Source organism: Parasteatoda tepidariorum, chromosome 10, assembly GCF_043381705.1.
Source record: "Parasteatoda tepidariorum isolate YZ-2023 chromosome 10, CAS_Ptep_4.0, whole genome shotgun sequence".
Classification (NCBI taxonomy): domain Eukaryota; kingdom Metazoa; phylum Arthropoda; class Arachnida; order Araneae; family Theridiidae; genus Parasteatoda; species Parasteatoda tepidariorum.
Genome location: NC_092213.1, coordinates 3,072,611 through 3,085,589, shown reverse-complemented (window position 1 = coordinate 3,085,589; position 12,979 = coordinate 3,072,611). Strand labels below are relative to the sequence as shown.

General features: G+C 28.0%; 1 protein-coding gene across 2 annotated transcripts in view; it reads right to left on the bottom strand.

The window, feature by feature from the left end:
• Positions 1 to 3,009: 3,009 nt before the first annotated feature.
• The window catches only part of LOC107436966 (tubulin gamma-1 chain), a 26,828-nt gene continuing 16,858 nt past the window's right edge, over positions 3,010 to 12,979 (bottom strand). For both annotated transcript variants that reach the window (XM_043041307.2, XM_071186487.1), the window contains exons 7-11: positions 11,265 to 11,414; positions 8,637 to 8,789; positions 5,726 to 5,887; positions 4,337 to 4,528; positions 3,010 to 3,335 (exon numbers count right to left, since the gene is read on the bottom strand). In XM_043041307.2, coding sequence (XP_042897241.1) covers positions 3,315 to 3,335; positions 4,337 to 4,528; positions 5,726 to 5,887; positions 8,637 to 8,789; positions 11,265 to 11,414 — 678 coding nt within the window. In that variant the 3' untranslated portion in view covers positions 3,010 to 3,314. The remainder of the gene's footprint in view (positions 3,336 to 4,336; positions 4,529 to 5,725; positions 5,888 to 8,636; positions 8,790 to 11,264; positions 11,415 to 12,979) is intronic.

The following is a 12,979-nucleotide window of genomic DNA, read 5'->3' as shown; positions in this document are numbered from 1 at the left end:
TTTTAAAGGAAGAAAAAAAACACTGTTTAAGAGAAGGATTATTTATTTTATCATTATATAATAATCATCATGTAGTAACAATTAGCTCAACACGATTGTCTATTATATTTAATTATGGCTGCTTTTTTTTTTAAATTTGAGACAATTTTTGTGACAACGCAATTAAAAATCACTTACAATTAAAACTATTTACATTCTCAAGAAAAATTTTCAACATCACACCCTCTCTTATAAATTAAGTAAAAAGTTTTCCTTTACCAAAGAAACAGCTTCGTTATGGGTAGTAGGAATTTCTGGTCATTGCACTTTTGCGTTGTGATTGGACAGAGTTGACACAGCATCAGTTAAATTAGCAAACAAATGGCACTCTTATTTAACAGTTAGCCATTACATATTTCACTGTTAATATAAATGCTTTTCCAAAATTGTTGGGAAAAAAAAACAAGTTTATATATATGTCACAAACACGACATATTGGAGAACACAGTTACAGTGCATCTATCTAACCTTTTAAATACAAGAACTTTACCATGTACATCTTTTCACTTAACTCAAGTAAAATTATAAAGCTAATCTTGTACACTATTAATATAAAAAAGAATTTTAAATAATAATTTTGAACTTTACAGTATTTACTAAATTAATGATGACTACAATATGTTTGAAATAATAGTTCCCTTTTTGTAAAAAGAAAAAATATTTAAAAGGGGATTACTTAATTAAATTCATCAAGAGCAATTTTTAATGAAAGGAAATACCTTTTCTGTTATACTAATTTATACAATAGTATGTACACAGTTTTACATGATCCTTTACAACATATAAATATTAGTAAAATCATAATATAATAAGTTTGTACAAAATGTTAATGTACACAATTTACATAATTCCAAGTGCAAATGGAAATTTTCAGAATTTTAAAAATAAAGTCTTTTTCAAATCTATTTTGAAAATAGCTGAAATAAAAATAATAGTTTCTATTTTTCACATACTAAGTTTTTAAAAATTTATGTAAATAAACTGATTTAAAACAGCATTTGGGATCAACTTATTGTAGCCTTAATAGTTAATACTTAAAGAATCCTAGTACTTTGAGTGTAATTTAGAAAGCTATTCCAGGGTGCGTAGCCAAATCTTTAAATCAAAAATAAGCACTTTTTAAAAACTTTTCAAGCACTTTACAAAAATTTTCAAGCACTCAAAAAATTCATATTCAATCAATGATATTATTGAAAAACAAAAACTTTTAATAAACAGTTTTAGCGTTAAAAAAAAACCCAAAAAGAAACGGACGCAAATCGAAACAATCAGTACTTTCCCACATCACCGAGTGAATTCAACTTGACCCTGAACTCAGAACAAAAGTACCCTTACCCCCTACGTCAAAAAAAGTGTTAGAAGTAAAATAAAATACACAAGAACAAAATTAAAATAAATTAAAAAGAAAAACATTTCATAAGGATCTGATATTCCTGGGCTCGAAAAACCGCCCGTCCTCGGCGGTCTAAAATTTCCCGCGGACAACGAATTTCTCGAATCAGACGTCCGCGCGGACGGCCATTTTCCCGTTAATGTTCGTGATACACTTTCAATTTTTGTTATCTTACAAGAGTCTAGCGCCTCACATCTAAAATGACCCTCTAATCTAAAAATCCCGAACAGCAACATACTGCGCGTGGTGGATTGATGTTTTTTCCGTCTGGGAGTACTGCAGCAGTTGAAAAAGACTTTTCATCAATGCACTTACAAAAAAACACATTACATAAGCGTTAAACGCAATTATGAACATCCACCTAAATGGAAAACCCCTTTCAGATTTCTGTGCCGAAACCTCTGTAAATCATAGGCTTGATTGTGGAACTGGCAACGTCATATTTGATTCTTTAAGAACGCAGTACCCTCGGATAAATTGAAATTCCAGATAACTTGACCTTTGTCATTTAAATTATTTCATAAAAGAAATACTATGTTTTACTATAGGTAACCTAGTATTTCTTTTATTACTGTATAATGTAATCCTAGTAGCTACTAATTCATAGTGTAATTTATATAAATGTTTGTAATAAATAAGAAAAAATAATATTTTTATTTATTTAGAAGCGACGGGTTAGTTTCAAAGGAGGACTGGTACATAGTTGGACAAGCCGTCCTCGGGGACGGGTAAAATTTCTGAGTTTTTTCGAGCCCTGNAATTGGAGCACTCGGGTTTCGGTTTCAAGTGTGCGCGCATGCGCAAGTCATAACGTGGGTACGACATGAAGTCCGCGTGAATGATTACGTAGCAAACTCCTCATTTTTCGTGAAATGCATGGGATCCACCAGATATCACTGAAGGGGGAAAAAAATTATTCGGAAAAAAAGCACTTTTTTAAAACGCCAGATGAAAAAAGCACCTTTAAAAGCTTTTAAAAACGAAATCCCCAAAAAAGCACCTTTAAGTACTTTTTACAAACACTACGCACCCTCTATTCTGGGACTTCTTAATGAGATATGCATTTACAATTTTCACAAATATTATACAATCCTAAATAATACTAAACTTTTAAATTAACTTATCGAATCAAAAATATTTACTTACTTATGGGTTACAACCACAGCACAGTAACTTTTATATTTATTCCAAATAACTTTTCTACACAAAATATGCAATTATTTTAGCACATAAAACTTTTTAAATTATGTACTTAGACAAAAACATACCTGCCAACATAGGAGAAATATAATTATGGAGATTTTACTAGCGCCATTTTTTAGACTACGAGTAAAATTTTGATACGTCACACAAAATTATGTGAATCAAAAAGAGAAATTGAAAATAAATTAAAGCACTTACATTTAGCAAAGTAAAACATACGTATATAAATCCTAATCCAAAGAAGATTTTTTAAACCATTATTTATAATCACTTAAACTATTAACACTCAACATACTGCAGTACTGGAAATAGCACCATCTGTTGAGGAATAAGAAGAGTGTTTTTGACATCAGTAGATATTCTATTGGCAAAAATTTTTATTTTATTTTTATTTCTTCAACAAATACAGAGAAGTTAGAGAATATAGGGGTGAACAGGAAATAGTAATAAAATACACGAGTCTTCGTTAAAAAATGGAAGACTTGGCAGGTATGCAAAAAGTATATTGTGTAATATATAATAAAGAGTGCATTTTAAATACTGTTTCAGGTTATTTTACACGAAAAATAACGTTTCATAAATGCAAAGATGTAGATTTTATGTCTCACTGCATGGCTTATAAATTTCAGCAAAAAATTCTCTACTGCAATAGAACTTTTGTCTTCATCTTAGAAACAAATTATGGAGTTTCCCTTTCAGTCTATATAAAATCAATAGAAGAGGATATTAATCAACGGTACTCCAATGCAATTATATTTTATATAAATGTATTATATAGATGGGCATGCATTATATTATACAGCAAGATCAAAAAAATCAACCTAGGTTTAACCCGTTTGAGATGGATTACCAACTGTTAGGTAAGACAATCTGCCTGAATCATGTCTAAGTGGGGGCCCCACCGAGTTTTTTTTTTCATCATTAATTTTTATTTTATTATTGATAAACAAAGTACACATATAAAACATAATAATAATTGTAAAGAAACTTATTTTACAAAAGCTATATTGTTTCAAAAACTATTTCCTTAAATTAACAAAGGTCTCCTATAGACTACCATTCTTCATTTCCCACATTCTCGACACTCAGTCTATCATAATTTTCTCATAATTTTGTCTTAATATTGCCCAAATGTAGTGAACACACTATCAAAGGATCCAAAACTTAAGTGATAACTTAGTAGTTGCTAACTAGAAGAAAAATAAAAACAAAATTCTTTTACAACGGCAGCTCTTCAAATTGCTGTATATCTTTTTGCAAATAAAGCATTTTTGTGTTTTCCCTTAAGGAAACCCATTTTAATTTATTTTTTAAATGTGAGCATTTTTAGGGGTGGTTCATGAAAAAACCTAGACAGGTTATACTTTTTCCAAAAAGAAAAAAAATCTGAGTCTTTGCCAAACCTGCAACTAGCGGAAGATCCTAAATTCCACATTTCGTGATTTTTACTAGCATTAATTAAAATAAAAAGACAACAGATTTAAAGTCTAAATCTTTCTAGTCAACAAATCAATTTATTTAAAATCCACATTTGTATTTGTAGTAAACACACAAAAATTGAATCTGAACGAAAATTTAGGAATAGCAGGACAAAATATTTTTAAACAGATAAACTGCAAATCCTGTGAAGTGCATTTGCTATCATAACATTTATAGTAAAAATTTAGAAGAATATTCTTTTTTTAAATATTACGTTCTCACCTGTTCCATCCCCCAAGTGAGATAATCTTTCTTTGTGGCAGCAACATATTCATTGATGAGCTGCTGAACTGTTTCTCTTGAGTCATCCAACTCATCTAAATTATCCTGAAACATCGCCTCCTTTCTGAATTGGTCGAGGAAAGCCTCCCTTTTTCGCAGTTTGTCATATTGTTTCAGAGTCCTTTCAAATAACTAGAAAAAAATAATAAAACCCAGTTTAAAACACAATCTGCAATACTACACCTAACTCAATAAAAGATTTTGTAAAAACTGAATTCATCAAGAAAAAAAATCACCTTGCTGTGAGACTAGTTTACTTGTATAAACACCTGAGAGGTAAATTTGTTGCAAGATCAGCATATAACTAAAATTACCGTTTAGTAAAAACCTCAGAAATTTCAATAGAGGTGTATTAAGTATTACAGTTGATAGTAACATATTTAGCTAGCATTAAAATAAAGATGTTTTCATTTTCTCTTTCTAGAAGCTTTTGTTTGATACAAATAAAAAAATAAAAGAAAATATTGATATTAGAGAAAATTTAAAGAATTCATTAATCAACTATCAAATCACAATACCTTGAGTTTTCTGTAAGACATTATAATGATACATAAGAGCTGCATATTCATCGCAATATGAAATTAAACATTTAAGTTTATTAAAAGATTTTAATGAGTGAATTTTCTATTAAAATCGTGGTAATTGTTTTTTTTAGAAATTATTTTTTTTATTGATAGCAGGATCAAAAAATACATTTACTGTAGAGTCTTAATTAATCTGAAATTATTTCATTCAAAAATCTCTCTTAAACAGAAGTATATAAATATTTATCCAAACTCAGTTAACTCTTTAAAAATATTCATCTTGTAAACATTTTATAGAAGCCTTAAGAAAAGCATAGACAAGAAACTAATTAAAATATTTGTATTCTTATGAAAAGATAAAATAGCAAAATATTTTAGTTTTAAAATCTATTCATAACTGTTATTCATAACAAAGAGAACTAATAATAAAAATATTTTTTATATAATAACTATACATGTTTTAGAACTATTTTATGTGCATTTAACGCTTTTTTTTCTGCACTAAGAATTTTTTTTAGGTTTGGCTATTTACACACTTATTATAATAAAAGTTAAACAAAAATCTATTACATTTGATTATTAGATGTCCAATACAGATGACTCAGAAAAATTCTACGCAACTAATATTTTTAATTGCACTATTTTAGGCTCATATTATCAAATACTTGTTTTATTGTTGATTTTTAAAATTAATTTAAAACTCGCTTTTAATTTGCATAATGTATGATTTGTGACATTGAAATACAAATTTTTTTATGCAGATCATAAAACGTTGAAAATTCAACTAATATCTGTTGTAACTTACTGATGAAATGCTAGTGTGATTAGCCAACATTAGCCCACTGACGCGATGTGCTGTAGGTATGTAAGGCGATTTGCGTGAAAGAGCTACTTGTATACTAGCAGGACCCCAAGGAATAAACTGTGCAAGTTTCCTTTCTCTAATTCTCATAAGACTTTTGTGAACCTGGAAATAACAACTGATTGTACTTAAAAGTAACTTTTGGAATGAAATATTAATAAGCATAACAATTTATTTTAAAAAAAAAGATGTTACTAGACCTTAAAAACCAATAAAAGTTAACAGAACACAGTGATTTGGATATACTCTGAAAATTATGAGTCATTAGTTTCTGCATCTATTCTATATTTCCGGGTCCCTACTTAAAACATGAATTCTCTCTCTATTTACATTTATAATTATTTTGCCTAAGGGTTGTAATTACGGCTGATCAAACACCTTCAAATAAAAGCATCAGTGTAATTTGATACTTAGAATTATTTTAAAGTTTTCTTTTCTTCATTAATAACAAATTAAAAGAATTTTTTTAGAGCTTATCCCATTAAAAGTTATATCATATTTATCCATACATTCATAAATTATCATATTTAAGATCTGTTATAATTTTGCCGGCATAATTCTGGTAGGCGCTATATTTCTTTTTCCAACGCTGTAGAATTACACATACCAGCAGCCACGTAACTAATTTTTCATGTCTCAACTACGATTTTTTCATATGTTTTTAATATTTTAAGACAGATGTGGAATCACTTAATATACTTAAAAAGCAATGTATTCAAGGCCAAATATTTAAATTAAATTGGTAAGAAGGGATTTATTTTCACAAATAATAATGATAAACAAAATAAAAGAGGAACTTAACAAGTGGACTTTAATCTTACATGAAAGAAATTTTTAACTCTAGTACAGTAGAGAACCAATTATCCGGGATGCTCGGGACCATCGCTATCCCGGATATCTGAATTTCCCGGTTTTCTGGATCGACCAAAAAGTGTCGATAATCGATGTTTTATCGCACCCGAAGTACAAGGAAAAAGTGTAATGCATAAAGTAAGAGAAAAAAGAAAGGTACTCCTAACTTTAAAAAGAAAAATGGTAGAAATATAACATTTAAAAGAATAAAAAAATTTGCAAGTTTAGACAAGAAATAAAGTTTAAAAAATACAAAATTCTCATATTTATTTTTTAAAAATAATTACAATTCCTAAATTAAATAATATAAACAAAACCAATGATTAAATAACGCAATATATTTCATACCTAATTATACGGGGGGAAACGATAAAATAAAAGGAAAACTTATTAATCTAAATAAAAACACTTGAAAATTATCGAACCGAAACGATAGTTAAAAAAAGCACTAGCATAAATATTAAAACCCGGAACAAAGCAAGATCAACGGAATTCAAAAAAAAAAAAAAAAAAAAAAAACCCTAATGGTAAAATTTATGAATAAAAAGAACTAATTTATTGAGTGCGAAATTTATCGCGAAAAGAAAAAAAATCAAACGTAGTGGAATCAGAAAAACAAAACTGCAATCTGCTTCATAAAATAATCCTATGTTTAAATTAATAAACAATTCTCATTTTATTTTATTTTTTTTGTTGATAAAAACAAGATTTTTAATTACAGCAGATGTGATTCCACACCAAGAAAAACTTGCAATTGATACCGCTCTTCCAAAGAATGAGAATTTATTCAAAAGAAAAAGATTTTATTTTTATTAGTCGATGTCAAATAAATATATTTTTCTCTTTTCTTTTTCTGTTCACTGATATGCATGCAATGCATTTTCCCCACCCCCCCTCGTAAATCAAGCAGAAAACGAAATCAGTTTGCCACACCCTTGAGTTTGATTGACGGCCTAAAGGAAAAAATAAAACATTCCTCCCTTCCCTGCCTTCAAGGTCACGGAGGAAATGACGTTTCTCTGGGTAAACGGGGAAATTTTTTTTCCCCTTCCTTACATTTTCCTCTACTTAACTTCAAGGATGAGTTCAAATTGCGCTTTTTTCATTCTAGTTTAAAATGGCGGGAAAATTGAGCAAAATTTTTCCCGGTTTTCTGGTTTCCCGGTTATCTGGATACCGGATAAATGGTTCTCTACTGTACTATAAATAAACTACATTATGTTAACAACAAACCCCTAAAGCACCTTCTCTATCATAAATACCTAAGTGATTCAAAAATTTATTGTCTATAAGTCAATTAAACAAACTTTATTTTAAAAAAAATAAGTAAAGCATTCCCGAAAACAATTAGTTGTCTGCCAAGGAGAATATGGAGGTTAGCTTTCCACAATTTTGAGGCAAAGATCAATGCAATAACCAGAGCCAGCCTTTATCTCCCAGTCAAAATGGTTTTGACACATCTAAAGCTAAATAAATTTCACTTTATGATCACCTAAAATAGAACCTGATCCTACACAATGATAGCTCATTAACTACAGTAATTTCACAGCTCGAAACATATATTGGTAAAAATAATTCTTTTAAAGGAAAATGACAATTAATTATGTTGGCAGCTGCAAAAATAAATGAAACTTTTATTTATAAGTGAAAACAAACAAAACAATTTATATCTTAGTATTGAAAATTTGTAAATAAATTCAGCAACTAATTACATTATTAACAATTAAATAAAAACTGCTAATAAAAGTTGGTATTATTTCAATTATTTTAATGTTCCTATAACGGAAGAATGTTGAAGATATTGACAAAAATATGAGAAACAAACTAAATAAAGCGAATCAGCTACTTTTCAGAAGAAGTAAAAAAATCTGTTTCATGAATGCCAAGAAATACATTAACAATAAAAGGATTAAATGCTCATACATAAATTAACTATTTGAATAGCATTTGAGAAGTAAGATTTATCAGTATCCAAAGATTTTAAGTAAAATTAAATAATCACCTGTGTTGGATCTACTTCCCCTTGAATGATATTCAAAATGCTTATATAACAATGACTAGAGTTTCGATCATAAGCGGTAGAAACCATCATATTTTTCGGCTGCAACAACCGTCGCATCACATCCAAAACTGTGGTTTTTCTCACACTTGCAACCTAAGTTTTAAGTATAAAAATATTATGTACATAAAGGTCATAAAAGGATTGATAAATTATTTGAAATTATATTAACATCAGGAAATGTAATAAGAAATCCATTGCACACACACATGTATATATGGGTCATTCTCACAAAAACAGTCATTTTCATGTCCCCAGTATATTTTATGTTTGTTTTACAACTTACGAAAAAAATTTTTTCATGGAAAGTGTCCTTCAGAATGCAAGCTAACAAAAGAATGAAAATAAAATTATCAATTTTTATTTTTTATTAATTTTAGGTAATAAAAATATACCAATATGTCATTCCCTCACTTGTCCCCACTGCTGATTTAAAAAAAGAAAAAAATTGTTACTGAAATAAAAAAATTTTTTTTACAAATTCATGTCTTTTATTTCAGAATACTAAAATAAAGAATTCAGAAAATCAATTTTAAATTTAATTTCTGATAAAAATATTAACACAGCACTATTTTAAACTTTGTCCCCAGTGTTTCGCGTCATTCCCACACAACAATGTTCTTTCACCTGCAATCTTCTTAGAATAAAAATATTTTAATAAAAACTTCAGAAGTTAACAACTATTTAATAATTGTGAACAAAAAAATTTGTTTCCATCTTCAACTTAAAGAAGCTTTGCTGTGGAATAAATTTGAATGAATCAAACCAGGTAAAATTTTTTACATTTGTCATTCCCTCATGTCATTTTTTAGAGTAAAATAAAATACAACTTCATCGAGAAAGTGGATAATTATATGTTGCTTTCTTGTATGAATATAATTGTATGTGATTGACTTCAGAAATTAATTAGGCCTAACTGTTATTTTTAAATTTTATTGAATTCGTCATTCCCTCACTAGTGTATAAAGTGAGGGAATGACGCTGAAGTGAGGGAATGATTCAAGATGAGTATATTATTAAATTTTTTTTTGTTCAATCGTGCCAGCCAATTTTATTTCCCAAACCTGTAAAAACTATTAAATATATAAGACTAAATTATAATAAATATTAGATATACTTAGTATGTTATCATTTTCAAACTTTAGGTAGATGTAACTTAGATAAAAACATGTATTAAAATAAAATATCATTCCCTCACTATTAGTGTCATTCCCTCACTTTTTAAATAGTGAAAATAATTAATTTACTTATTAATTAATTTGAAAAATAAATTAAAAAATTAATAAATTAATTTATTAAATTAATTAATTTATTTATTAAATTAATTAATTAATTATTAATTATTATAAATTAATTAATTATAAATTAATTATTTAAAAAATTAATTAATTTAAATATTAAGTATAATTTATAGGATATATACTTTCTTTATAATGTCATTACATATTTCTATTAATATAGAAAGTTTCAGAGCATTTTATTCACTTTACTTTTTTGGGATTTTATGAACTGAAAAAAGACAGTTTTCGTGAGAATGACCCATATATATATATACACATAAAAAGTTAAATACCAAGAAAACCTGGAAAAATATATCTATTTTTAAAGAGAAGAAAAATTATTAATAAACTTTTTCTATATTTCTATTACATACTTCATTATAAAAAGTAATTTTTTTCAGGTTTTCTTTGTATCTTTAACTTATTTTCCATCGACAATATGCTTATGCGCAATAAATGAAACTTAACATTATTTTTCTTAACTTTCTCTGTTAATCTCTTTTTTGCTTCTTTTTTTTTTTAGATATATACACTACTCTACAATAATGGAAGAGACACTTTCTGCTTATGACAATTTTTAAAAAATTTTCAATAAATATTTAAAGGATTATTTTGTAACTTTAGAGGTGCTTAGTTCAAGTGATTTTTCATACTTAGCAATAACATTTAAAGCTTTCAGATGTTTGGGAGATTTACAATAAATTATGAAAGAAAACATTAGAAGAAAGAAAACATGGAATTTTTGAACAACCTATGCCTGAAAATCAAGCAGTAAATTTGTAAATTGTATTGATTACTTAGTTGTTATCTGCACAAAGTTTCGTAAACCTAGAGTAAATATTTATGGAGATATGGACATTTTTATAAAAAAAAATTTAAAAAATTTTTTTGCTATGACTTTACAAATATTCAAACCAAATTTTGGGAGCAATTTAAAATAAGTTGCAAAATTGCTGATTTAACATTTAAAAAAATTTCATAAAAAACTGTGCAAAAGATATAAGTATTTGAGGGAGTTATTTTAAACTGCACATGAGCAAAAAAAATTTTAAAAGTTTTTTCAAAACTTTGCAGTGAATTGTACTTGGCAACTAAGGAAGTAAGTGTTTAAGACCGTTATTGAATACAAAATCGAAATAACTAAAGATAAATGGTAAAAGTTAGCGCCTCTTTAGAAATATACTGGAAAATTCTGTCGAGATGGCATAGCATTTATGAGAGAATATTAATTAACTAATTTCAAACAATATTAAGAAAAAAGTTTCAAAAAGATATAAAGAGTCCTAATTACCTCTTGATCTGTAGTGAGAGGAGTATATCCAGTCATCAAGAAATGTAAGCGAGGCATCGGAATTAAAGGAGCGAGTAAGCCTATTAGATCGTTATTCATGTAGCTAGGATAGCGCAAAGTGGCAGTGCTGACTGACATGATTGTAGAAACCTGTTAAAAAAACTTCACAATTGTATCTCTTTAAACAATAATAAGACCTTTTTATCAATTTAATTATCAAAATAAGCACTGAAACAAGACACCAGATCTTATAAAGCATTTTCTGTTGCTATACTCAACTAGCATAGCTATTCAGAAAAGAGACTCTTTGATTTATTACAGCAATTCTATACANAATAATAAGACCTTTTTATCAATTTAATTATCAAAATAAGCACTGAAACAAGACACCAGATCTTATAAAGCATTTTCTGTTGCTATACTCAACTAGCATAGCTATTCAGAAAAGAGACTCGTTGATTACTTACAGCAATTCAATACACTTAAAGAAATTATTTAAATATTAGTTAGTAATGCAACTAAAGAAAAAAAAACAATGTGAATAAGCAAATATGAATGTCTAGTAAAGGAAATCCTATTATTTCGGTTCTATAAACAAGAACCTTCCCCAGTGTCTAAACACCACTTAGTATCTAGACTTTTGGTGTTTAGACACTGAGGAAGGTTCCGGCTTATTGAACTGTAACAATGGTATTTCCATTCTGCACTTTCATTTGCGCTTTATTCAAGTTTTATTGCATTAGTCTACATAGTATAAAGTACTGTTCAGCTTTGAGAAAAAATTCACCAGGCTATAAGTCTAGTGCTGTCTGCTGATATGGTAACAACGAAAGAGCACATTTCTAATAAGGGTGCACAGGAGGAACAGAGCAAAATATAAAAATTAAGGATAAAATTGCTATCAAACTTAAGGACAATTTAAGGATGCTGATTCTCTAATGGGAGCAATTTGCATGATACCAACACAGATTCGGATATATGCAATTGGTAACAGTTATAGTTGTAAATTAAAAAGTTAAAAATTATTTATATATTATTATTATTATAGTTGTAAGTTAAAAATTATTTGGAATTTAGAAGTCCAAAACACAAAAATTAAGGATAAAATTGCATTCTAACGTAAGGACAGTTTTAGGATGCTTATTCTCCAATGGGAGCAATTTGCACGATACCAACACAGATTGGGATACATGCAATTGGTAATAGTTGTTCCTGCACTTTAAAGAAACATTTTTTAAAAAAAAACTCAGATTTCGAAGTTACCCAAAAATTTCTTTTTTGGATTTTTATTTACAAAAAAAAGGATAGAAAATAGTCTAAATATAGAAAATCATTAAGTAGTAGCAAAATACAAGGATTCCTTTGTGAAAAACAATACAGTATGATAGGGGGTGATGGGGGGGAAGTAGAGAGGTAGGAGTTTTTCATATATTTCTCCCACATCAAGTACTTTTTTTATCAGGGTTGGGTTTTTGACGTCAAAAAGTGGTTTTTGACATGACAAGGGTATAATACTGGTTTAAACCGTCAAAAATGTCAAAAACTGAAGTTTGCCAAGAAAATATATAAACTTCAAAACTACCAACAGTTGCCATGCATTATATTGAAATTTAATTATACTATAGGTAATCAGCAGGTTTTAAAATATTTTTTAATTAAAATTAAGGTAAAATAACAGATTTAAAATCTCAGAAATTTATATTCAAATGCATGTG